Raw genomic sequence first — 26,587 nt, forward strand, 5'->3', positions numbered from 1 at the left:
AACCTCTTTATTTATAGCTATTTAAAAATAATAATTTGATTGATATCTGAACGGACAATAAGATTGCATAGAAAAAAAGAAAGGATATAAATAAAAAGAGGAAGAAAGAGAAGAAGCTCTGGTGTGTAGTTTGTGCTAACCCAGAATCTGCAATCTCTCATAGGATTTGGGTTGAGTTCTCTCACTCCTCTTTCTCTCTCTCTCTCTCTCTTTCTCTCTCTCTCTCTCTCTCTCTCTCTCTCTCTTATGCGCGTTGCGATGTGTGCGTGATTATGATCCAATTTGAGTGAATAGCGTGTGATAGTTTTGGCATTTGATGTTAGCATCTCTGATCTAACGGACCATTCTTCTGCTTCGTCTTCAACCAAATCCAAAGGTACTACCATACATGCAATACGATTATCATTTCCTTTCAATTTCACATCCACCGATATCAATTATTCATCATTCACCGATCAATTTATCTATCCGTCAATCAAATGTTCAATGTCTTGATTCTGTTTGTTGAATTTGATTTTTGTTTGTGTTGAATTGTAGTGTAGTGTAGCGTAGCGTAGCATAGTGTAGGGTAATGGATAGAGACAGAGACAACAAATCCCCTCCTCTGCCGCCTTCATCTTCCTCGTCCCAACCTTTCAGCCACGACATCGTCGGAATGCCCGATAATCCGCCCAAAAACAGGGGCCACAGACGCGCCCATTCCGAGATTATCACCCTTCCCGATGACCTCACCTTCGACACTGATCTCGCCCTCGATGATGACTTCCTCGCCCTCGTAGATCATCTCAATTCCCCTCCGTTGCCTGAAGATAACAACAAGAACATCGGCAACAACAATAATTACAGCAGCAGCAATAACGATTACGGCGTTGCTACTGAAAGGCCGAGGGTTAGACACCAACATAGCCATTCCATGGATTTGTCCATCCAGCCGGATATGCTGATCTCCGGCGCCGATGACGTTGCTGGCTTGGATGCCAAAAAGGCTATGTCGGCTGACAAGCTTGCTGAGCTTGCCTTAATTGATCCCAAGCGGGCTAAAAGGTACTCTTTTACTATTCTCCTTTCTCTCTATCTTTATTTGATGTGTCAGCCAAATAGTAAAAATTTAGGTGTAGGTAATGTAAGTGCATAATTGACAGTATACTTCTCTGAAATAGTTCTATCAGACTTTGACTGTTTTATCTTCTGTAGGGTATATTTGTAGCCCCGTGCCAAAATATAATTTTGAATGGACAGATAAAAATGGGTAGCTTTTTATTAATAAACCGATTCTTAAGAGGGATTAGAACTAGGTAGTATTGTTTATATCTATGAAGCACAGATACATATTCAATGGCGCGGATTTAAAAACTGTTTTTTTTGTTGCTTCGACACAGTATTAATGAGAGTTTGTTTTTGACTTATCTTCTTCAGTGTGGTCTCATGGTCCAACTTCTTAAATTCAAGTTTGACATTTGTTACTTTTGACAAACTCTAACTCCCTTTTCTCCAAATCTTCAATAAGTGTACCTTCAGTCTAGATCCCTCAAAAGTTAAATCATAAAGTTTGCATTTAATTTCATTTTTTCCACCACAAGAACAATATACACTTATCTGTAAGATATTTCTGTAGAGATTTAGTATCATTATCTTGTTCTTTGGCTTGACTAGAACTAGGATTTGGAATACTCATCTCTACTACAATTTCAAACAAAACAAAAAAAGAGAGCATAGCATGAGCATTTAATCCATCGAAACATAGCATAAAAAGTATTACATAACATTAGCAAGGGAGAGAAAATATAAATTTAGACATAATATAAATGTATTACATAACTCCAAGAACATCAACAACAAAAATTGTTTGACTACAACAAAAATAGAGAATTTCGTATTATTTTTTATGTGAAAATGATTAACAAAGCATCAAATTTACTGTATTCATAATAGTACTTCCTACATAAACTTTAGTGGTAGGTTTTCATCGTGTTGTCAAGAATTAAGAAGCATGGAATAGTGGGGAAGTGCATAAGATAAGAGACTAACAATGAGAAAATTAAAAAATGGCAGTAAAAGAGGAAATGGAGAAACTCTTAGACCATAGAAAAGAGAGATATTGATTTGAAATTATATGTTTCTGAGACAACATAAATGTATTTATTTTGAAAAAAAATGAAATTAATACAATAAACAAAAGAAATTTGATATTATCTAATAAAGATATGATAAAGATTAAATAAAAAAATTCATAATAATACATATTCTTGATTATGTAACAATACAAGCTTCTTGAAAAAATAAATACCTCTTCACTCACTAACTTGTGCCACAGCCGTGCCGAAGTAAAAAAAAAGGTTTTTAAATTGTACACATGAATCTGACACGTACGGACACACCCTTGTCCGTGCTTCATAGGTTTATATTGTTCATTGACAAGACAAATCCTTGGTTTTTTCCATTAGCTTTAGTCCAACAATGAAACTGCCGTAATTTTCTTACCTAGTGTTTATTTCTGAATTGATTTTATATAGAAATATAAAAAGTAATCCTCTCTGGTCATCTTTAGGTTTTCTGTATGATATTTGCCCTTCGTGATTGCTAGACTTGTTTATGTTTCTTTGATTGCTTTAGCGTCTGTAAAGCTATGGGCTGTTTGGCACTGTAGGTGTTATTACGTGGTTTGTCTGTAGGTTATTAGTTAAAATCAACTAATAGCAATTACATTATTCGATTGCAAATTGTGATTTACGTTGTTGAATTTAGTGGTATCTGCTACTGTATGGGTTGTGAATTAATATTGGCTTTGGAAGTTCTGTTAGGGTTACTTTGTAAAAAAAATTATGGGGCATGGCTTTCTGTTATTTTTCATTGTCTTTTCACTTTTCTTTCTACCTTGTGTGGGGTCGCTGATATATATTGTGGAATAAATTGCGTACATGTTTGCTCTTCTGGGCAGGAACCATCTGTCCACCTTTCTATCTTAGTAAATCAGCATTCCAACTTGTATATATGTGATATTTCTGTATTCCTTTTCCGTTGGGCACAATTGTCCCCCATTGTTCCCAAATTTTCACCTACATTTTAAAATTGGAGGGAATAGTGTCATACTTTCTTGACTTTAAACACTTTCCATGAATCTTTTTATTAAAAGTAAAAAAAACTTACAAACCATGACTTATACTCCTTATATGAGTGTGATAGGATATGGGCAAACCGACAGTCTGCTGCAAGATCAAAAGAAAGGAAGATGCGTTACATTTCCGAGCTTGAAAGGAAAGTGCAGACATTGCAAACAGAAGCAACATCCTTGTCTGCACAATTAACTCTTTTGCAGGTACTCCCTAACACGTCTTCATCTTATGTCGTATACTTTTCTATTCCACTTATGTCAACGTCTGACAGCTATTTATGTTTAACCTTCTGACGGCTACCATGTCTCCTTCTGATTGAAAACAAATAGTAGGAATTGTAATCAATGTAATTTTGCCTCTTATATGAGCAGAGAGATACAAACGGACTGAATGCTGAGAACGGTGAGTTGAAGTTGCGGTTGCAAACCATGGAGCAACAGGTTCACTTGCAAGATGGTAAGCGTTTTAGATTATTGCTCTATCCTTTTCTTCTCCTGTTTTTCTAATTTTAGATTAAAAAGAATATTGGCAAACATTGTGAGCTACTAAGCTCTACGACTTGTGACCTTTATTGATATATAGTAATTTTACCTTGATTTATGCTGAACCAAAAGTTTGATCAACTTTCATGTTTTTTGGTGGGGCTGCTCCTTAGCATGCATAGAAGTTAGAAGGTAATCAACATTGTGAAAACAGTGGTTAAAGTAAATTGAACTTGTAATATATTTCAAAACAATGAAAGAAAAATGTAAACTTATTTATTATGGTGTATGTTTGCATATTGCTACTTGGATTTTTGAATTTATTATTTAAGTTGATGAAGTATTTTATTTTTTCACCTTACATTTAAGGTTTGTGCTTTTTTTATGACATCAGTAAGACTGCCCATGGAATTAATGCATGAGTCTTAAGATAAAGCCACCTCCCTTTTGTAAAGCTGGCTGATAAAATTTGTGGGTTGGCTTCTTGGGTTGCGTCTGAAACTTGCTCTTCTGGTTGAAAATGTGTTTTCATGATTGAAGCAATAAAAATCAAATTTGCTGTGCATGGATGGAGAGTTTATCCCGATTTTTTCTGTTACAAAAATTAATTCCTGGCTTTTTCTACCGCCTGCAGCATTAAATGATGCATTAAAAGAAGAAATTCAGCATTTGAAATTAATGACTGGACAAGCCATTCCAAATGGAGGATCTACAAACTTTGCTTCGTTTGGTGGGGGGCAACAATTCTATCCCAACAATCACGCCATGTACACTCTTTTAGCTGCACAAAAGTTTCAACAGCTTCAAATTCAATCCCAGAAGCAGCAGCAGCATCAACTTCAGCAGCAACAACAACAGTTTCAGCAACATCAACTTCAGCATCAACTACAACAGCAACAGCAGAAACAAACAACAGCAACAAGTACTGTAACATCAACAAATGGGGCACTTGAATAGGGAGGGGACACAGATAACCCTTCATGAAATGTAAAACCCTTCAGCAACCGAGGACAATAGAGACTACAAGTTTCCCTCTCTTCATCACTTTTTTATTTAACCTGTCTTGTGTTTTAGAGTTTGTGTAGGTCACAGTCACATTTTATTTCTTATTCATGAGATGGTCCTAGTTAGAGATTCAAAATTATGCACTGTAAAATTCTTTGGTACCCTTGGTTGGATCTGCGGGTCGGATTTATGTTTATGAAACCTTCTTTCAATTTCTTTGGCCTACGTATGGCTGCACAAGTGTCCTGTTTAGTGTTTAGATTAATAAATAGGACAAAATTTATATACGATTAGATAGTTACTTTTATTAGCTTTATTTTGATCATCTCTAATCTATATTAATCTTTAATATCATTAATTTTACCATTTTTTTTTTATATTTTATTGTGTTTAGTGTATTCAATTTGACACCATTATTGGTGAGTAAAACCATCATACTCTTATTTGTACTAGTGTTGCAAAACTAAATCAAAATGTAACATAATGATAAAGTCATATACACATATAGGAAAAATATAATAATTTTAAAATTACAAAAACAAGACAACAAATAATGTGAACATAATTTAGTAACTTGTAAAACTACATTATTTAAACTGGATATCATATTCTCTCATGTAACATGAAGATGCAAAAATCTAAGTGTGGATCATTTTTTCTGTCTCTTTAATTATGTGGTTTTGCAGTAGACAATTACATATTCATCATTTTTAAACTTTTATATATATATATGGAAATGATGATGGAAAATTACATTAATTTTTCAAAACCAAATGAATGAAGGAAAATAATAAATAGTATGTAAACTTAAGTAAGTAATAAAAAATACAAAAGAACATTTTAACAAATTTCTAATAGGTGGATGTGAGATACATTTGCATCATAATTATCAATACATAAATTTTTTTTAAAAAATTACTAATTAAATATTGTGTAGTAATTATCATAATTACTATCATTATTTAAATTTGTTAACTTTAAAAATTCAAAATTGAACTTTTAAATTTTGTAATAATTTTATTTATAAAATGATTTTATGATAGCTGATTATTATAATGTAGAATCCAAATAATCGTATTTTTAAGAAAAATAATTGATATGAACGCTAGCGAAATCTAAAGTTGTGAATTCAGATGTAAAATCTAATAAAAGTAAAAAAAATATATAACAAAATTTTAAAGTTTAACTTAATTTATTATTACATAAAAAAATATTAGAAATACAAATTATAAAGTATAAACATATTTAAATATAAATTTTAGCTTAATTATTCATTATTTATGTATCCTGATAAGAGATTCTTGATTACTAAACTTAAAATAAGATCACGAGTCATAAAAACAAACAATTTAAGGAATGATACAATGATAAGATTCGGAAAATTAAAATAAGACTTCATAGCATGATTTATGCATTACACGTTACTTTACTTTTTGCTTGTCCATGGGTTTCCATCAATTATTTCCATTGGAGACAACACGATCAAATTATGTAAATTAATGCTATTTGTCATGAATGTAGTAGTTCTGTAACATTATCTTCCTGAAGATAATCACACATTTTATCATGTTAATCCTTAGTATAAACATAGGAAGTTTAAGACTAAACATTACTTGGTTTCGATGCACCTCTCCAAATCGATTCTTTCTAGTGTTCTTGAATCTTATTATTTCTATCAGGTTTGAGAGAGGACTCATGAATACTTTTGATGGTTAAAATCAGTTACAAATCCTCCTGATAACTCATATTTACTTGAATTTATGTTGTAATAGACTAACTAACTAATTAAACCACAAAATTTTAGGAACTAATTATTTAATCTCATTCATTCACTTAAATATTAAATATTAAATATTTTCATGTTTTTTAAGTTTTTACTAACTCTTGAGAAACTAGAATGAATTTTCTGCAGATAGATTTTCACTTATCACTTAGTATTTCATTAATAAAGTTCGACAATTAATTTATACAACGACGATTAAATAGGACTCAAAAGGGTGGTTTGTCTCTTGGAATTGGCTCTTCCACCCTTTCGTTTCTGAAAGGGAGGGCCTCTGAGATCATAAGACAAAAGATTAGTCTATGAGATATTAGCTTATTGTGGGTTGTTTCTTACTATCCCTCGAATAGTACCTTGAACTAAGAAGCAAGAAAAAGGGTAAAAGCTTCGTCAAATTCTAGTATATCCAATAGTCTCACATGTATTAAAAGTCGAAATCAAAATCAATTTAATTACACATTCCTCTCTATATCTTTATTAAGGATAAAACTGTGAAGGAGTTAGAATATCTTTATTAAGATAAAACTGTGAAGGAGTTAGAGGATACATGCGGTTTGCATTTCTACCTGCACCTATACGTACATGATTCATAAACGTATTCATTCGTTACCTGCTTGAAAAAGTTTCAGCATTAACATGACTTTGCATCAAACTTCATATGTTTACTCTACTTTCAACGAGTCTACATGATTTATAGAATAACTTCATTCACAAATCCTACTAAAATATGGAAACAATGTCATAATCATCTTTGTGTGTGTCTCTCTATATATAGGAAATAGACTCTGTTTGCGTTAAAGACTGTCGGTGCTAAGCTTTCTAGGTGATCCACTTCTTTGCTTCCATGTCACCACCCAATTTTAGAACGAATATTTATGTACTGTGTGTATGTATATTGGGTAAATCTTGCGCAGTTTTTTATGGCTGCTCACATACACATGCATCATATTAGCTTCTGCTTTTATGTTGCCGATTGTAAGTTTGTATTGTATATTACTTTGAAGCACTAAACATTATTGTCAATTACATACAAGTAGATATTGATATTAGGTCTTCCATGGTAGTAACTGATATACTCATCATCACTCTAATCAGTAGATTGAGAGCACAGTTTTATTTGTCTATATTTGAACCAATTCTGTTCTGTTTCTGGTTCACTTTTTTTATAGTAGAGATTAATCAAATATATATAAATAGATCAGATCCAATACAAGATAGTTGGTTGATTAGATTCAATCCCAAAATGTCTTTTTACATAGCCCAGTTTTCTGCTTCACTTGTTAATTTGCTTGTATTTTATTAAATATTATGATATTTCTTGGTTGTGTTAGTGTATGCTGTCTTTCTTTTCTTTCTTAATTTACATCTATGACTGCAACCTGGGGATCTAGCACCTTCTGTCTAGTTTATATAAATTGTTGACAGAGCAACACAAAAATTGATTTTAGCAGCAAAGTAACTTTAATCCAGAGAAATTTTTACTTTGGTGCCAATTCATTTACTGCTATTTTAGGACCTATTTGTTTTGATACTGTAAAATTAATTCTCAGATTTTTTTCCAGTGAAAAATGCACATTTCACTGGAAATCTGTGACTGGAGATTGATTGGAACACATTATAATTATGTTCAATAGTTCAATTAATCGTGTTAAAATCAATTCTATCTAATTTTAAAACAAACAAGTTATTAATCTCCATGCTAACTTAATACTTTTATTGAAGGCAAACCGCAGATTGCCAAGTAGCATATACATAAAATTGGAGTCCAAAACTCAATCAAACAGCAAAAACAGCTAAATTTTCATTTACAAAATAACCACTGTCCTCTGTTCTTGTAAAATCAGATTCAACTGGTATCGTCCACGAGCAAATAAACTAAACAAAGGGCAAAAAGTAGCAGCAAATTTGCAGCGAGCAGTATCACTTCAGCAGAGGAATATACAGAGCATCAGAGAACGATCATTATCACAAAACTAAACATGCAAACTCTGAAGAGGGATATTGGTGAATCTTTAAACAAATTATATATTGGAAGAATTAGAATTGCATTGCTATCAATGTAGATTGTGTCAAGGCAACATCTGATATCACAAGATATATATGACTTTTACATTAGACAATTTCAACATTCCCATTTGGCAAAGCACTCATCTGCAGTGTTCTGCCAGTGCTTGATGCCAAAAACCGCACAGAAGGTAAGGAAGGATCGGTAACAGATTCAATCTCAAGAAAGCTTAGATCAAGCGCTCCAGATCTCTTCAAACTAAAAACAAAGACAAGCAGAATCCATCCCAATAAGGAGAGTGCCCAGTAATTGCTCATCCCATGAATTAAACCCCATGCTATAGCATATCCAACAACAATCCCTGACAAATGGCCAATGAAACTTGCCTGAGGAACGATGATCGAAGTGAAAATAAGCGATTCAAACGGCGCAAAACTGATAGGGAGAGACAGAAACCCAAAGAGATCCAACTTGGAAGATGGTTGCTTCACAGAAAGAATTGTCATCCACCCAAAAACAACGCAGGAATAGCCAACAGCTGTCACTCGACGAAAATACTCAAGCTTGAATCTCTGAATCAACATATGATACATTGCAAGAACCAGCACTCCTGATACAATCACCAACACAAGTGTGTACTGCAAGTAGTACTCAACACCAAGGCCCAAGTGCCCAAGCTGCTCTATCACCCCAAGACTCCACAATGCACTCATGTTAAAAACAAGATGAATAACACTAATATGAGAAAAAGCAGAAGTAATTATCCTCCAATAATGCCCTTCCACTGCAGTCTCATAACTCAAACCCACATGTGAATACCCAATATTTTTCTTCTGTATATAGAACCAAATCATGCTGCATATTCCTATCATACAACTTGTGGCAGGTTTTTCCAAGATCTCATAAAACAAAGGCTTCCCCATTTCCCAGAATCCCTTCTAATGCCACAATCAAACAACACAACACAGCCTATTCAATCCAACACTCCAAATCCAAGGGTTTTTTTATTTATTTCAATTTTCAGGAAATCTCAGAAATTAATGAAACCCACCAAATGAAAAATCGCGCAGCTATTCCCCTTCACGGAACAGAAGCCTTTCTGAAGGGATTGCACGAGAACAGAAGCAGAAAGGTGGAGTCTTTGAGTTGAGGGAGTTCATAAACAAGGGTGAAGAAGTTGAATTACGCGAAACAGTAGTGGGATTGTTGCATTGAGATTGAATTGGAAAAATGAATTGGTGATGAGAGAAATGCAGAAAGAGGGTTCAGAATAATGCTCACCTTGATTGAGGTACTAGACAATTCCAGTTGAATCCTTCCATGGCCTTCGTTTTCTGAATCATATAATATTTCATTTTTTTTTTCTAAATTACATCTTATGAGGTAGCTGTCTTTTATTTTTTTATAAATTTTTTTTTTTTAATGTAAAATAGTTTTATACCATGTTTCAAGAACAAATAATTTTACATAATAAACTTATTGAATTTTATTATATTTGGCGTTTGAATGCATGAAAAATCACACTAACTAAAAATATATAAAACATTTTTAAAAAATTACACTATTATGAAATGAAATAAGTTGAAATTTACTTATATGAAACAAACACCCTCTATCTCTATAGTTTTTATATTTGAGATAGAATGAAGTATGTAAAACCTTATACTTGTAATCAATAAAAAAAAAAAACTACGTGCATTAAAAGTTCTGTTTGGAATTTAATTATTTTTCTCCTCATTTAAAAAAATATTTTTTAAAACATCAACCAGATCTCATATACAATAATAATATTAGATGATAAATATAACCTCATATAATATTTTATATTTTTAGTTATATTTTTTAAACAATTGTAACTGTTTTAGTTATTTTTTAATAATTACAACTGTTTTATTAATCATAATTATTTTTTATCTTTTTTATATACTATATAAATAGAGTAAATGTAAGTGAGTAACAATATTTTATTAATAAAATATATTACTTTTTTTTCTCTATCTCTCATTTTTTTTAAATGAGATATATACCACTAATTTAGTATTTCATTTAGATAAAAATATTTCATATGGATGTATATTTATTTTAAAAAGTTATTTTTATAAAGTTAAGTTAAACTTAAAGTCAGTTTTTAATATAAAAATATATACTAAAATAAAAAAATATATAAAATTTAAGTTGAGATATTTTATAACATTTTTTAAATAAATAATAAAAATATATTATAAAAATATTATCAATACTACATAATTTTTGTCGTCAATATTAGGAATGGGCCTAGCAGTGGTTATTGTGAAGGATCTGAGGACCAAAAATAGAACACAAAAACTATTTGGGCCTTATATTCTACTTTAAGAGGATTTGGTTACTTCTTCCTGCACCACCACAATTTTAAATATCCCAAAATTAACCTTGACATATAATTTGAAAAGGGACACCGTGTTGACTTCTTTATCACTGTTCATCTTCATCATTGAATATCAACCGCTAGTTGAGGGTCTTTGTAGTTGTTCAGAGCAAGGTGGGAGAGTACACTACGTTCTCGAAGTATTGTTTGGGTTGTAGAGGTAAGAGTTACATTTTTTTAGGAGCATGGTGGTTATGGAGATTTCGGGGTTACCGGATATCGGGATCCGGTAATGTATTATGGATTCATGAATCTGGAATTGATTAAACTGTGTTTTTTGGATGAGGAGTATTCCATAAGCAAATTTTGTATAAATTGTTGATTTCTGGATTGCTGAATTCGTAAGCCTAATTTTGTTATTGGTGAATCGGAATGTTTTTTTTTTAATTATGAATTTCTGAATCCAAAATACATATTTCTGTTATGGATTAGTGGATCCGGAATGTTTTTTTTTTAATGATGGATTTCTAAATGTAAAATGTATATTTTGAATTACGGATTAGTGGATCCAAAAGTTTACTGGAAGTGTCAATCCGAAATTTTTCTAGATTCCTTAATCTATCTGGAATGTAAAAAAATAAGTACAGTTTAACTGCATTTTGGAGTTTTTAAAAATAATAGAAACAATATGATCTTTGCATAACATTAGGGTGCAGGAAGAAAAATGTAAAAGTGCAAGAAGAAACTGCTAGAGGATTTTTGTCAAACATACCTTCATATCTTCTTCTTGTAGCCCTTAAATAATAAATTCTCATTTTGTTTTTTTTTTAAATTGTGAAATTCAAAAGTTAAAAATGTCTTTTTTATTATATAATCTAATTTATTTTTGGATTGTACCATTTGGAAATTACTTTTGGCTTATTAATTACAAATTTTAAAGTAATTTTTATCTTAAAAAAGTTTTTAGAGTGTAATGTTTAGAAGTCATTTTTTTCTTTATGAAATGATTTTGGAATATTGTAAAATTTTAAAATTATTTTTTCTAGAAAAAATCTTTTAAATTGTACAATTCAAAATTTATTTATTTTTTCTAGATTTTACAATCTTAATGAGTTTTAGATTATATAATTTAGAAGTAAAAAATAATTTTTAAATTATATAATAATTTTTTGAAAAAAAAATACTTACATATTATGAAATGTGGAAATTAAAAATTAAAAATTTGTACAATGCAAAATAAATATTTTATATTTATGGGATGTAGGTCGAAATATGTGGAGGTGGGGAAGAAATACAACGATCATAAATGGAACTGCTAAAAGGATTATAAGTTGAAGGTATAAACTACCTTATTTAATTACTAATATATAATAAATCACATTTTCAAAGTATTTGATAAAAATAATATAATATAAAAGGTTTGTATTTACATATTTTCATATACATTTTTTATTGATAGTTTGTATATTATTCTGGGTCTTGTATATTAATTTTAACTTCTTAATTTTTAAAGATTGAATATTTATTAAAATTAATGTAATAAAATTTTAATGATTTTACATGAGAAAGGAATAAATTAAGATATTTTGACATAAACAAAAATATGACAAAATTTTAATATATAGGACAAATATCAACGAGATTGAGTTTAAATTAAATTCCACTAATTAATTAACAATCTAATATAAAAATATTTTAAAAATTTATTGAAATGTATTACTAATGTAGAAAATTATACTATCTTATATTATCTTATATTGTAAATTCTCACACGAGAATGATATTTAAATAAATTATATATTTTTAATTATCTTATGTGATGGAGGAGGGCCAAGCACACCTCACCATGGAAGCCAAAACCCAAGACTAGACCGTGATGAGCGTCTAGACTCAAGAAAGGAGCGTCTAGGACATGATGAGGGAATGCTACACATGGAGCGTCTAGGAGGAGGGCTAGACCGTCTAGGCCCTATTACAAGGTCAATGGCTAAGCACACTCACGCCCAAATGGATGAAGCCACGGATGGAAAAGAGAAGGCCTTATACATGTTACATGGAGGCCCATTAGAGGTGACTTAGTAATTAGTGTAGTGTTAGAAAGCACAAACTTGTCTTATATGTGATTTACCCTAGATTTTGTGCACATTCTAGAACCTTAGCACACATGACCGGCCATGTGGTCCATGTGCCATGTGCCTTCTCATTTTCATTTCATTTTGCTCACATTTCATGTGTAATTAGCTTAGAATTTACGGCCTCCTTGGCTATAAAAGGAGAAACCATCTCTTGTATCTTGCAAGATTAATGAGAGTAAAGTTATGCTGCCAACATTGTGCCATACTTTGCTTCTACCTAGTTTCTAGGATCTAATTTTCATCTTCATCACTTACCATAGGGCTGGCCGAACCTCCCTACTTCCATACACATCATGCACCTTCAAGATCACCATAGCTCCTAGGAGGATCTTGCACATTTACATCCATGACTTCCGTACCATTTTTCACATGATTATGAGTAGAGTTCCATGAATTTGCCATCATAATCCACACGTAAATCAAAATAATGTGCACTTTAGCATAGAAGATCTATTTTTGTCAGTGACAATTAGAAGAACATGTATATGCTTGCTAGGGTTTTGTAATTAAGAAATTAGTTTTCTTTTATTAAAAAAACTTCATAATTTTTTTACCATAAAAAATAAAATAAATAAAAATAGAGCATTTGAGTTGTAAAAAAAAATTGAGTTCATCTACCTCTCTTCTCCTATCATGTTTTGATTCATAACCTATGCCAATAGTTATTGCATAAAGATCAAATGAACCTTATTCTATAGATAATTATTGATGGAAAATTCAACTATTTTTTTTACGAAAAACACATACATGTTATATCTTTTAATATTGAATATTGTTTCGATACGTCTAATATAATATCAGGAGGAGTTGAAAACAATAACAATTTAAATACATATTTCTTTTTTAAATCATTGAAGTGTTTTTTAATAATAAATTTGTGACGAAACACCAACTTTCAAAGTAGATAATACCTCGAATGTAATGATTGATCCTAATTATATTATCTCTCTGAATTGATGTCAAAATAAATATATTTTATTATATTGATAAAAATCATTTATAACATAAAATTTAAAAATGTATTTTTTAATTTGTATACTTGAGTGGATAAGCTTAAAAAACTCTAACTATCACCATCTATTTTATTCTTATTTATCTATTACGTTGCTTTATTACTACCATTTTTTCTTTTGTGTGTGGTATCTGTCATTTTTCTTTTTGTGTGAACATTTTCTGAAATAAAAGTGACTTTGGTTTCATCGAAACAACAACATCAATAGGGTTAGTCTTTATTACTAAGTACACACCCTTTGTTTAATTTATACACCTTCAATTTGAGGTATAACCACGTCATTTTTTTGTCATTATTATGAAAATCTGAGCAAAATTTGATTATGAAAAAGTAATTTGTATTAATTAGAATTTAGATGCATTCCCTTTGTTCATTTTTTTAGAACATGTAAGTCACAGTCAGCAATGTAGGACAAGGACCACACATAAGAATATCTAAAACTCCAACTTCACGCGTTCGATGTGGTACTTCCACAGCCACACGCATGGCAAAGTGACCCCACTCTTCATTATTCTCAAAGGTAAGATCTCATGAAATCTCCATCTTCGCATCACCCTTTCACCAACTGTACCCTCCTCCAGCCACTTCCTTTTCCATGGCCAAACTATTTTCTCTCTGCATTAATTACTTAGCACTGTCACTTTGAATGCTATCTTTTGTTTTCGCTCCCCTTTTTCTGTTCATATTCAACTTGATCTAACCTTTTGCTCATATTCTCGGCTTAGAACAGCTAAAGCTGTTCACATTACAATAGGAAGGTTTTGTCTTATAGGGTAGTGGCTGTAGTAGAGGTTCTCCTGTTTTGTGTGGATATTGATATTGGCATGGTGTTTTTCTGAACCCCATTTTCCAAAGAAAGTGAGAGAAGAGACACTGCTGGTAAGAACATGAAAATTCAGTGTGATGTGTGTGAGAAAGCCCCGGCAACAGTGATTTGTTGCGCAGATGAGGCAGTGTTGTGTGCCAAATGTGACGTTGAAGTGCATGCTGCAAACAAGCTTGCAAGCAAGCATCAGAGGCTTCTCCTTCAATGTTTATCAAACAAGCTTCCCAGATGTGACATATGTCAGGTACTCCTTCACAAATCGTTATACTTGGATGGATGGATTTTGTTTGATTTTGCCAAGAATTTTGGTGTGTGTTTGTTTCATATGAGAATCAACCGGGATATCTTGGAGTGTAGTAATAACCTTGGCTGCTGTTTAAGTATCAAATAAAGAGATCTATATAACAAAGAAGACCAGATTTAATTCTAATAAATTGAATCTGTTTGGCATGCATGATTGTGCTTTTAATTGTGTCAATTGCTCCCATGGCACACAAGAATTTATTCCGGCAGAGGGTGTTTAAGAAAACTTCATAGCATTTCCTCGCAAGGATTGTAAAATCTGATTCCATAAACCTTATATTTAAAATTTACTGTCTTAATCCTATGGTATTTCTTTATGATTGTTAAAGCCACAAGTTTCTGGTTATTTAAAGCACTAAATTTATGAAAAGAGCTAACTGGTCAGTATAATGGTCTGATACCTTTGATGTAAGCTTATGCAAGGAAGAGGTTAGAGATGCTATAATCATGTATCGTTCTACCAAAACCTTATTCATCTTTGACTATTTATGGTAGAGAATAATCCTTATGTATTGTTATGACCTCTGTTGTAAGTAGAGTATAAGAGTTGAAACCTGTGTTGAACATGGATGACTTTGTTAACTTTGTGATGTATGTAATGTAACTGTAGGACAAGGCAGCTTTCATATTTTGTGTTGAGGATAGAGCACTCTTCTGTAAAGACTGTGACGAGCCAATTCATGTAGCTGGTAGCCTTTCTGCAAACCACCAGCGCTTTCTTGCTACTGGTATTCGGGTGGCTTTGGGTTCTACTTGCACCAAAGGCAATGAAAAAGGTCATCATGTGGAACCATCTAATCCAAATGCACAAGAAGTTCCTGTGAAAGTTCCTTCTCAGCAAGTGCCTAGCTGCACATCCTCTTGGGCAGTTGATGACTTGTTGGAATTAACAGACTTTGAGTCACCAGACAAAGTAAGGCAGATTTGTTTCTCTATTTTAGTTGCATACATTAGCTAAGAAATTAGAGTGATTTTGATGTAAGAATCTAGTATGATTTAGAGGGACCATTTTGTTTTGTTGCCTCCAATATCCATTTTGAAATAGCATACAGTAGCCAATCATCACACAACATGTTACCATAAAATCTGGCCTCACCTTAAATTTTCCTTCAAGTTGTCCCTCTTGTGGGTTACAAAACTTCTCCACTCTGTTATAGGTATAAATTACAAACATGGTGAAATCTGGCCTTTGCCTATGCCTCATCCATGGCCTTGGTGGGAATATCTGTATAAACACGGTTGAGATTTTTAGGTTGTTTGGACTAATGGAAATATTGGAAGATTTTGCATCCCCATTAGTACTTAATTGATTGGCTTGGCAAGAATGGTTTCCATGTATCTCCAACATGCTCCAGTCCATTGTTCCTTTCCAATGCGATTAAGCCAATTCACCACCTCTGGACTTTCTTCATGCAGAATTTTATAGTACAAGGTGAACTTGACTGAGTCAAGACATATCCAGAGGAATTGGAAGTCGACATTTTTACAGATAAAATACAATTAAAAATTATTTATAGAGTGCATGAATGCAGTACTAACCTATGTAATGACTTGTTTTTGTTGATCAACATTCTTGAAGTCCTTCATGCAGTTTTGTGAGTGCAGTTTTGTGAGTGTTGGAATGCAAGTCACAAAAAATATGCACACAAACTTTTGTTTGTTGGTGTGTGAAGGATGAAGACTGACCAAAGCAGTTATTTTTAAATTGTTTACGAATTGAGAGATTAAGGTTTATGAGTTTTGCACATGATCAAACACTGCATTCTATATCTAAAAATGATTCATCAAGGAAGAGGCTAGTTCTTTTAACTTATTAATTAGAAGGTAGATTGGCTTCTATGTAGTACATTCGAGCTCTTGATTCTTGTTTATCTGACTTTCTTTAAACAATATGTTGTGTCATATTTGCACCATAAACTGTGTTGAGGGTTATGGTAAGGAGTTGACATCATTTAATTACATTGTTACCCTTGTGTATTGTTATAATGTTTGGAACTGATTCATATTTTTCAGGCTCAGAAGCAGTCCCTGGAGTTTGGAGAGCTTGAATGGCTAGCAGATGTAGGTCTTTTTGGTGAACAGTTCCCTGAGGAACCTTTAGCCGCTGCTGAAGTTCCCCAGCTTCCAGTGACACATACTAGCAATGTTACCTCACAGAAAGCTTCTAAATCCTTCATGTCTTACAAAAAGCCTAGGATTGAAGCCCTGGATGAAGATGATGAGGAACACTTCACTGTTCCTGATCTAGGCTAGAGCACATGGTCATGTAAACAATTTCCTGATTGATGAATTGTATATGCATACTAGATGGAGATGTTAATGAACTCTTCAATATGCATTATCTAGCTGAAGCTTTGCAGATTGATGAGTTGTATATGCATAGTTCTCCTAGGAAAGTGAGTAATGAAGTATGTTGACTAGTTGTGTGGAGATGATAAATATCTCATTTTAGGAGCTTGGAATGGTTTTATTTTTAGAAAATAGCATAGATTAAATCTTAGGTCCTTGGTCTTTGGGCTGATTAATTTCATACGTATATTTGTGTTACCAATTTTGGAAGCGATATTACTTGTATATATGACAGGCAAAATCCAACTTTATGTCTTTTGTTAGATGACAAGCTTTAGTTTAATATATTGAACACTTCATTAGGTAATCTTTTGACCATTTTCTACAAGAATACAAATGAGGAAAAATAAATCATTATCAAGATTTCTTACCAGAAACTTTATGTTGAAAAAAGGGTGAAAAACTGATAGGGTTGACTTAAAAATAACATGAACCTCGGTTAGAGACTGCAAAAATATATGCTTCAATGTTTGGATCAATATGTCCGTGAATCACGTATCATGAAATCTTAAATACTGAAAATGAAAAGAACATTCTGGTTACTTCAAATCAAAATCCTTTGTTATGCAATTCTACAAAGATTTAACAACTTTATCAAGCACTTGGACCTTTTGTCTCTTAGTAATTTCGTCAAACACTTAGATCTTGTCTCTTCAAAAGGCTAAAGACCTTTCTTTTTTGATAATTAGAGACATCTCTAATAAAGAAAAAAAGGTTGTCTTTCCATTTTTGAAATAATATACCCATTGCTTGTGTCCAATATTCGACACATTAAGTATGTGTGTACGAAATTTAGCCTTTCAAACATATATTATAAACTGAATTATAGCCAGCACGTTTCATATACGCTTTTATATATCTTAAAATGATAATAAGAAATGTGCAAGTATGAAGTTGTTTGAATATATATTAACATTTATAACTGTCATTTTTTGTATTTTTTATATAGTACATACTGATAAATGTATGAAAAGTTATAATAATTTAAAAAATTGTAAATTGTAGTTTTGAGGGTAGGGCCCTTGTTACATTGTGACAGAAGCTCTCCACTTTTTATCTTAATTTTACAGAGGGTTGGCTGGATTGCTTTACTTTAAACCACAAATCAATTGTTTGAAAATGATCACAGAATAAGACACCTGGTTTTCAAGGCTTCACGCACATCCTCCTTTACGTTTTTCTGTCAATAAAAAAATATATCCATTTTTGTTAACATTCTTGCTTATTGATAAAAGACATTTTGTTTAAAATATTTGGAAAGTAATGTAAAAAACATATATTTAATCCGATTAATCTGGCCACTGTAGTAAACCAGACAGATTGTTTCAACTACACTACTAAACTGATTGAACTAATTGATTACCCAAAACTTTGGTTCATTATTCTATACTCGATTTGATTTGTACAAACTAAGACTACATAATAATGCAATCTTTTTTGCAATAAAGACAAACCAATTCAAGTCCCGAAGAAAAAGCCATTGTTGGCCAAGATGACAAGGAGTCAAATTTTCATTTGCAAAAAACCCCAAATCATATGATATTACTGTTAATGCAGAACGAGGGGGGAAATAAAACATAGAAAACCAAGGATCAAAATCCATCTTAAGTTGATAGCAAGAAACTTCAGCAGAAAAGTGAAAAGATGAAGAGAGATATATATAAAGAAAACCAAAAGATAATAGCACGAAATTTCTATGCCTCTTTGATCAGGTTGAGGGCATCAGCCTCTGTGGGAAGAGCGGGAATTGCTCCCTTTTTAGTAGTTGTAATGGCCCCACACGCATTTGCAAACTTGAGTACTTCCCTTAACCTTGCTTCATCCTGCAGTTAACCAGATTATGGAAATAAATCAATGACTTCAAAATGATCCTGACTAAAGATTACAAAATCAGTAACAATACAGTTGAAAATGCATAACGATGAATTAATTTTCCAAACTTTGCATGAAGCAGCTAATTTGAAGGTTTATTTAGTCAGCACTCACTTCAAGTATGGATTGATCATCGACAATCTTGCATAATAGAGCACCAACAAAGGAATCGCCTGCGCCAGTTGTATCAACTGTGTTGACATGAAAAGCGTCCACTGATCCATGGAAATTCTGGTTTGTGCAGAAAGGAGAACAATTATTACAAATAGAAAAAGGGTAGTCAGCATTAACATACTTTGCAGAACATAACTTTTTGAAATGTAAATATCATAAAGATGAAACCCATATGATCCTAGAGAGAATAGCAATTTCCACCCCTTTGGTGAAAATAAAGACACTACATCTTTTTAGTATAACTTGATTGAGTAGGGTGTTTTTTTCTTACCTTGGTGTAGTACCTAGAACCATGTTCCCCAAGAGTGACAAGGAGCAACTTCAAATTGGGGTGCCACAGTGAGAGAGCAGATTCATCATCAATTTTGTCACTTCCGGTTAGGAATTCCAGTTCCACATCACTCACCTTTATCAAATCAGCCTTCTCCCATATGCTGAGTATTTGCTGACGCGCTTCCTCAGGTGATGGCCACAAGGGTAGCCGCAGGTTTGGATCGTAAGAAAGCAGACACCCTGCTTCCCTCGCAACTTCCATTGCCTTCAGGTGTGCTGATCTGCATGGCTCCACGATCAAACTTATCGATCCATAATGAAATACCTTTGCCTGCTCACAAATCAACTTCACATTCAATCACTCCCCAAGAAAATAAAACAGAATACATACATCTACACCCAATGCAAAACATTTATGCAACTACACTGCCAAGAGTAAATTTCGATCTGGTTGTTCTTGTACTTCAAGATTTCAACCACATTAATTGAAAACAAAAAATAGTACTCTGTTCATGAATTCATCGCCGTACCTTCATGGCAAAAGGCCGGCAAATTATTATTATTTTTTTAATTATAAACATGTTTGCAAGGCTGTAAAATGTAAACAAGGCTCTTCATCTGCAACTCATAACAAAACAACAAATAAACAAATAGTGAAATGTCTCCCATTATGATACCCTTGCCTGCAAACCCTAGAGGGTCTCTATCATCCTCCTCCATATTCAATTTTATTTTATATAAAATAAACCCTGATATTTTGGTCACAAGGGAACAACAAACAAATAATGCAACACAGTATGATAAAATGATAACAACAATGAAGAACAATAAGAAATAAAACAACAAAACTACTTGTTGTTGGCTCCTTCTAAAATCGTTTGAAAACAAAAGCTCTCGATACACTCATCAAAATCACTTTCCCACGTCATATATAATTCATTCATTGAATGTTTTATGACAACATTAATTTATTCTCTCAGCATCTTCAATATTTTCATTAATTTAAAAAAAAAAATTTAACTTTTAAAAGTTCTGGCAGAGTCAACTGAACCGTGAGAACACAGTTAGAGGGGCATATGCATGCCCCATACTGTTGAGACAAACACAATTAATTGTCTCAAGGCAAAGGACAACAGAAAGAGCTTCCTTACCACTCCCACTCTCGATCTAGCGCGTGAATAGAAATAGTTATAGATATCCATAAAAAACAAATAAAATGAAAGATTTGATTATTAGTAGAATTATAGTCATTGCATGCTCCGAAGATTAATTTGTAATCAATTTCTTGAAAACATTAAAGTTTAAAAATGGAAAGTGTAATTTATGTTAATAATTTAAATAGAACTCGAGACTCAGTTAAAATTCAAAATTATCTTTTTTTGCTAAATATATTATGATTAATTTTTCAAAAGCACAACGGGTCAAAGTATTAACAAGTACGTGTAGTAAACAAATATGTCAACTTTAAACTAAAATAACAGAAAGAAAGATTACATTTTTTATTTATTTTAAACTTTTAAATCGATAAAAAAAGAACAGCTTTGTCCTCAAGGTAACTGTTTCTGCTAGAGTTTGAGAAAAAATGACTTAGTAAAGTTTCAAAATATAGTATTTTAATGAAAAAATAACTAAAAAAGAAAAAATTTACTACAAAGTGATGAATCGAATCTTTTATAGGGATTAGTTATCAGAAAAAAAAAATGTGAACACTTCACGTTTATATAAAAAAAAAAAAAAAAAAAAAAAAAGGTAATGTTGAGTTTGTTTGAAGAAAAGAAACAGTAGATAAGTGGTCCCAATCCGCATTATCCACCTCCGTAAAAGTTTCATCCAAAATAGAAAAAACACGTGAGACACGTCACGTGACTGCACCAGTTTTTGCGATCTGATATGATTGCAAATTAGAAAAAGAGAAAAAGGGTTTTTATTTTTATTTTTAATTTATTTAAAAATAACCTGCTGCGTTATTCGGGTATACTAGATCCACTGTGGACCCCACGAGCTGACTCGGCAAAATCCATTACCTTAAAGCCCACATTCCCACACGCGCGTGCTTCACAGACACCGCGCTCGCAAAAGAGAGAAGAAGAAAAAGAGAGAGAGAGAGATTTTACTAACAGATCTGATGAGTTCAAGATTGAGATCTTCGGGCGTGAGGAGCATGTCGGCGCTGGGGTTTCTGTAGAACATGAACTCACGCTCTCCGTCGGCGCGTAGGGTCACGAACGCGAGCGCAGTGCGCGCGCCCTGGTCGAAGTTGATCCCGTCGGATCTCACGTCGTTCTCCTTGAGGATTGCGGCGAGCATGTGGCCGAACTCGTCGTCGCCGAGCTTGCCAACGAAAGCCGCCTTGCCGCCGAGTCTCGCGACGGCGATGGCGACGTTGGCGGGGGCGCCGCCGGGAGCCTTGAGGAAACCCGGGGCCTCGGCGAGGGAGACGCCGGAGACGGTGGGGACGAAGTCGATGAGCATCTCGCCGAAGCTGACGACGAGGCCGGTGCCGGTGGGAGGAAGAGCATTGGTGGAGGCCATGGCTTCTGAGTATGGAATTTTGATTTGAATTGGAGGTTGAAGATGATAGAGTGAGTTTGGATACTAATTTTGTAGAGTTTATATAGTGAAGAAAACAAGAATTAAGATAAGTAAATCCGTCAATCCTTTCCTTAATCTTCAAATTTTGGTCATAATAAACAACAACATACAACACTGTTTTTAAATCGGAAAAGTTAGGATAAATATTCTTTTCAAGTTTAAAAAATACATTCACTTTACATCTGTTTTTCTAATAAAATATTATATTTTAATATTTATTTTTTTAATTATAAGGTGAATGTAGAAAGGAGGGAGAAGTTTATATATACGAATTTCATACGCTCCTCTTAAATGGCGTGTCAGTATTTCATATTCATATCATTTTTTATAATTTGAATACGGTTTTAATATAATTTTAAAAAGAAAAAATATATTAATTTTTTTAAAAATTAAATTTTATTTTATAAATTGTTATTATAGTTATAAAAATAAAAAACAAATTTCTGTGAACCAATTATGAAAAATATATTTCGGCTCAAAAATTAATCTGAAACATACTTGTGCACATATTTTTTTGTCAATTTATATAATTCATAATTATATAATATATAAATTTGTGTCCACGTGTCCTACATTTTAGAGATTTTATGTATCTCCGTGTCCGTGTAAGTGTATGTGTTACATGTATAATAACTAAACAAAAAATTTCACAATTAAACTAAAATTGAATCTGTATTTAATAAAATTGTTTTAATAATTCAGCTGATTTTTTTAATATTTATCGATTATGAATATTTAAAATATACATAAATGTTTAAATGACATACACTTACTTCAATTGAAATTTCACATACAAAAAATATTTATCAACACAATAAGTTTGTACGCAAAAATAAAATAATATTAGTACTTCAGGTTTTTTTATTTTTTTTAAATAAAATAAAACCGTGGTTATTTTTTGCTGGACTTAATAATTGAAATCTATATAATTTAAAATCGAATTGAATAATATTATATATAAATATCATATTTTTGTTGAAATTATACAAATCTAAATTTTATTTTGAAATCTAAATAAATTTGTTTGGTGAAAAAATAAATTAAAAAACCTAAGAAAAATCATTTTAATTATCTTATCAACTTTTGGATTAGTTCAATTTTAAACACTTTTAATATTAATAACAGTGGTTATAATAGATTATTGTAGGAAAAACAACAGCAATATAATAATAAAATAATTAAGCTCATTATTACACTTATCACTACTATAATTTTCGTTGCCAGTAACTGTAACATTTATTGACATGAATATTTATATTTTGTTTTTTAGGTGAATATTTTTAAATTTTGAATAATTTTTTTTAAGAGATTTAAGCACATCATGTTGAGTAAATGAAAAGAATTGTGTACCAAAAAAAAACGTGATGGCATATTAGGTATGCTACTTTACTTTATTGGATTTATATTTAATCTATCACACATGTGATTTCTTAACTAAACCTTTTTCACTTTAAGCAGCTATTACATTATTCTTCTTAAAATGAATCATCAACATTATTATAAAAAATATATCATTAATCTAGTACTATAATTTTATTCCTTTCTCACACTAAAAAACCTTTATTCGTTTCTTTCCCTCAAAATAAAATAAAACTTTATTCGTTCCTTTTTAATATATACAACATTTAATAAATAAATATATTATAATTAAACTTGGAACCTAAGTAAAGAATGGTAATATCTCACCAATTATTTAATAATAATAATAATAATAACAAGTAAAACATAAATAAATTAAAACATCAAAATATAATCATTAAAAGTATAATTAAAGGATCATTATCAGTACCCATTAATGTATATAATTACGAAAGTACCTTATTATTTAATATGTTTTTAATAAACTATAAAAATTAGTTGTCTTTTTACATTAATCATAATATTTTTTTATATTACAAAACCTTCATTTTAAAGAAGTTAGTAAGATGACCATGGAAGAAGAATTACGCACTCAGATATTAGAAAAATTAAATAACAGTTAAAAAAAAATAGTACTCAATAAATAAAAATTTAATTAAAAATATTCAAATTTATAAAAAAACTTAAAATTTAATTAAGTTCTTTTTAATAACTAAAAATTGCTGATAAATTCTGTTGAATATAGATAGATGTAAACATTGATATACATAAAAAAAAACTGCAGGATGCAACCAACAATTTAAATTTTAAAATTGTTAAATTTCTAAAAAGATTACCAATAGAAGTTAAATTATATAATGTTATGATAATTGTAAACCACGTATATTTTCTATTATCATGATTATTATCACTACTAATATAATGATTATCAATTTTGACTTTTATTAGAATGTGATTTGAACTAAGTAAAAAAGTAAAATGCAGTTTTATTTCATTCGGTTCAGTTTTAATTTAGTGTAAAATTTAAACCAAATCACACTAATATTATTTTACAGTTTGGTTTCAATTTTTTTGCGATTTTATTATTATAAAATTGTTATTTTTATATATAATTATATTGTTATATTTACAATTTGAAATTTATAATTAAATTACACAATTTTATAATTAAAATTTACTGTATAATTACAACCTACATAAATAATTTTAAATGTATAATATTTTAGTTTGAAATCTAAACAAAATTGTTTTGTTGAGAAAAAGGTAAATTAAAAAGTTTTAAAGAAAAAATCATTTTGATCAATTTTTTATTGATTTAGTTTTAATCACTCTTTATATTAATAGTGATAATTATAATAAAAAAACCACAATACTCATAATAATAGTTAAACTCATTATTACATAATATAATTAGGTTTATTGTCTTGTCTCCATGATCATTATCTCCACTATCATCTAACAGTTATAGATATGATGTTTTAGGTGAATTTTTTAAATTTATAATAAAAATATTTTAAGAAATTTAATCTTAATCATATATTTTTATTTATTTTGTGATTGTCATAAATTATTCTCATGAACGTGGATATATATAGTTTTAAAAGGGTATCTCTCAATGAAGTTTATCATTTAAATAATTTTTTTACATATATTAAACTTTATTAACATAAATGCTGAGTATTTCTATATTGACCAAAGAATCATGTAAACTAAATTTTAAATAAATTATTATAGTTTATTTAATTATATTTTTTAAAATATATTGTATATTGATTTGGCTTATTTAATGAAACATCATAAAAAAATTAATTTGATATTGGAACATAAAGTGTTGGAAGATCTGAATCTGAAGAGGTTACAGTTAAGTGGAACCCTATTGGAATTTGACAGTGGAACAAATTAACAAACGTGTCTTTCAAGGAAAGTTGCATTATCATCATTCAACTAAATTATAAGGTGAACCCTAATGCAAACGTTCTACCATTTTAAGATTTTTTATAATTTATTGTAAAGTTTTATAAAAAAAATTAGGAAAAATAACTTATTAAGAAATTATAGAACAATATTTATAAAACTATTAAAACACCCTTGTTTGTGTATAAATCTTTTGTTTTATTAATAATAATAAGCATGTTATTTTTATGTATTGTTAGCTTCCTTTTTTACTAAATAACCTGCACAATCATCTTTATAAGGAACCGTTCTTGGTGCTATTAGTAATCATATAATTAAATTTAGAAGTGTTGAACGCATTTAATTTATGCTTAATCTTTAATTTAACCAAGTATATGTTTAAGGTAGTGTATGTGTTTTGCTTGAGTTAGAACTTTTGATTAGTGGGCTATTGCAAAGGGGTGTGGGAAGTAAGTGACAGGAGTGTTTGAGGGAAGAAGGGTAAGTGTTCAGAGAAAACAAAAACTCTTTCATTTATCCATTCCTTCATCTTCAACTTTTTTTTATAATGACTAAAACATTGCAGTCAAATCCTCTTCTATTATTTTGAGAAAACTTCAACCTACAAGCTAGCTCAAGAATTGTGTGGAAAATTAATCTAAAGGCTTTGCTATGGGTAAGGTCATCTCATTTCTTCCCTTTCCAATTTCCATTTCCCCCAAAATTGGAACTCATGCATGTTAGAGTGGTTGAAGAAAAAAGGTTTATACTCAAATTCAACTTATTTTAAAATGTTGGTTGATTAGTGTACTAATGGGAGGTCGAATATCTGATTAACGTTATTACGTGACTGTTCGGTCTCCTAGTCTGTCTCGTATTGTAACTGACAAAGCGATTAACAACATCATTTAGCAATCATTACGAGATAATAATGCACAAATCATTATTAAGAGATAATTGAGCTCCATTGAACCATATCCATACACTTTTGTACACCATGAAACCTAAATGTGTGGTTATAAATAAACGAAATCTCATAGAGTCAAACGTAATGAAAATTGAACCCATAA

At 31.1% G+C, this 26,587-nt stretch overlaps 4 protein-coding genes across 5 annotated transcripts; 2 read left to right on the forward strand and 2 right to left on the reverse strand.

Annotated features, from left to right (window-relative positions):
* Window positions 1–48: 48 nt before the first annotated feature.
* On the forward strand, window positions 49–4,840 carry LOC137806592 (probable transcription factor PosF21). 2 transcript variants are annotated; one of them, XM_068606828.1, is made up of 5 exons: window positions 49–376; window positions 538–1,044; window positions 3,184–3,316; window positions 3,485–3,569; window positions 4,230–4,840. In XM_068606828.1, the coding sequence occupies exons 2-5, from the start codon at window positions 572–574 to the stop codon at window positions 4,550–4,552; spliced, it is 1,014 nt and encodes a 337-aa protein (XP_068462929.1). In that variant the 5' UTR covers window positions 49–376; window positions 538–571; the 3' UTR covers window positions 4,553–4,840. The 2 variants fall into 2 exon arrangements, with proteins under 2 accessions (XP_068462929.1, XP_068463003.1); XM_068606902.1 differs by having other exon boundaries at window positions 98–376; window positions 543–1,044.
* Window positions 4,841–8,385: 3,545 nt separating this feature from the next.
* LOC137827260 (RHOMBOID-like protein 13) lies at window positions 8,386–9,746 on the reverse strand. Its single transcript, XM_068633537.1, has 2 exons — window positions 9,667–9,746; window positions 8,386–9,524 (listed from the first exon to the last, which is right to left on the reverse strand). Exon 2 carries the CDS (start codon window positions 9,306–9,308, stop codon window positions 8,493–8,495), a length of 816 nt encoding a protein of 271 aa, XP_068489638.1. The 5' UTR covers window positions 9,309–9,524; window positions 9,667–9,746; the 3' UTR covers window positions 8,386–8,492.
* A 4,588-nt stretch (window positions 9,747–14,334) lies between these two features.
* On the forward strand, window positions 14,335–17,617 carry LOC137806803 (B-box zinc finger protein 24-like). Its single transcript, XM_068607124.1, has 3 exons — window positions 14,335–14,946; window positions 15,616–15,918; window positions 17,019–17,617. The coding sequence occupies exons 1-3, from the start codon at window positions 14,764–14,766 to the stop codon at window positions 17,256–17,258; spliced, it is 726 nt and encodes a 241-aa protein (XP_068463225.1). The 5' UTR covers window positions 14,335–14,763; the 3' UTR covers window positions 17,259–17,617.
* A 631-nt stretch (window positions 17,618–18,248) lies between these two features.
* Window positions 18,249–22,381, reverse strand: LOC137806725 (fructokinase-2-like). The gene is made up of 5 exons (XM_068607013.1): window positions 21,792–22,381; window positions 19,672–20,004; window positions 19,341–19,457; window positions 19,055–19,177; window positions 18,249–18,534 (listed from the first exon to the last, which is right to left on the reverse strand). Exons 1-5 carry the CDS (start codon window positions 22,203–22,205, stop codon window positions 18,478–18,480), a joined length of 1,044 nt encoding a protein of 347 aa, XP_068463114.1. The 5' UTR covers window positions 22,206–22,381; the 3' UTR covers window positions 18,249–18,477.
* Window positions 22,382–26,587: the final 4,206 nt, after the last annotated feature.

Source organism: Phaseolus vulgaris, chromosome 11 (genome assembly GCF_000499845.2).
Source record: "Phaseolus vulgaris cultivar G19833 chromosome 11, P. vulgaris v2.0, whole genome shotgun sequence".
Classification (NCBI taxonomy): Eukaryota; Viridiplantae; Streptophyta; class Magnoliopsida; order Fabales; family Fabaceae; genus Phaseolus; species Phaseolus vulgaris.

Coding starts and splice junctions, on each gene's coding strand:
- LOC137806592 (XM_068606828.1), top strand. CDS start 572: ATGGATAGAGACAGAGACAACAAATCCCCTCCTCTGCCGCCTTCATCT. Junction 1,045..3,183: donor GATCCCAAGCGGGCTAAAAG/GTACTCTTTTAC, acceptor TGAGTGTGATAG/GATATGGGCAAACCGACAGT. Junction 3,317..3,484: donor CACAATTAACTCTTTTGCAG/GTACTCCCTAAC, acceptor TTATATGAGCAG/AGAGATACAAACGGACTGAA.
- LOC137827260 (XM_068633537.1), bottom strand. CDS start 9,308: ATGGGGAAGCCTTTGTTTTATGAGATCTTGGAAAAACCTGCCACAAGT.
- LOC137806803 (XM_068607124.1), top strand. CDS start 14,764: ATGAAAATTCAGTGTGATGTGTGTGAGAAAGCCCCGGCAACAGTGATT. Junction 14,947..15,615: donor CCAGATGTGACATATGTCAG/GTACTCCTTCAC, acceptor ATGTAACTGTAG/GACAAGGCAGCTTTCATATT. Junction 15,919..17,018: donor ACTTTGAGTCACCAGACAAA/GTAAGGCAGATT, acceptor CATATTTTTCAG/GCTCAGAAGCAGTCCCTGGA.
- LOC137806725 (XM_068607013.1), bottom strand. CDS start 22,205: ATGGCCTCCACCAATGCTCTTCCTCCCACCGGCACCGGCCTCGTCGTC. Junction 20,005..21,791: donor ATCTTGAACTCATCAGATCT/GTTAGTAAAATC, acceptor ATTTGTGAGCAG/GCAAAGGTATTTCATTATGG. Junction 19,458..19,671: donor GTTCTAGGTACTACACCAAG/GTAAGAAAAAAA, acceptor TGCACAAACCAG/AATTTCCATGGATCAGTGGA.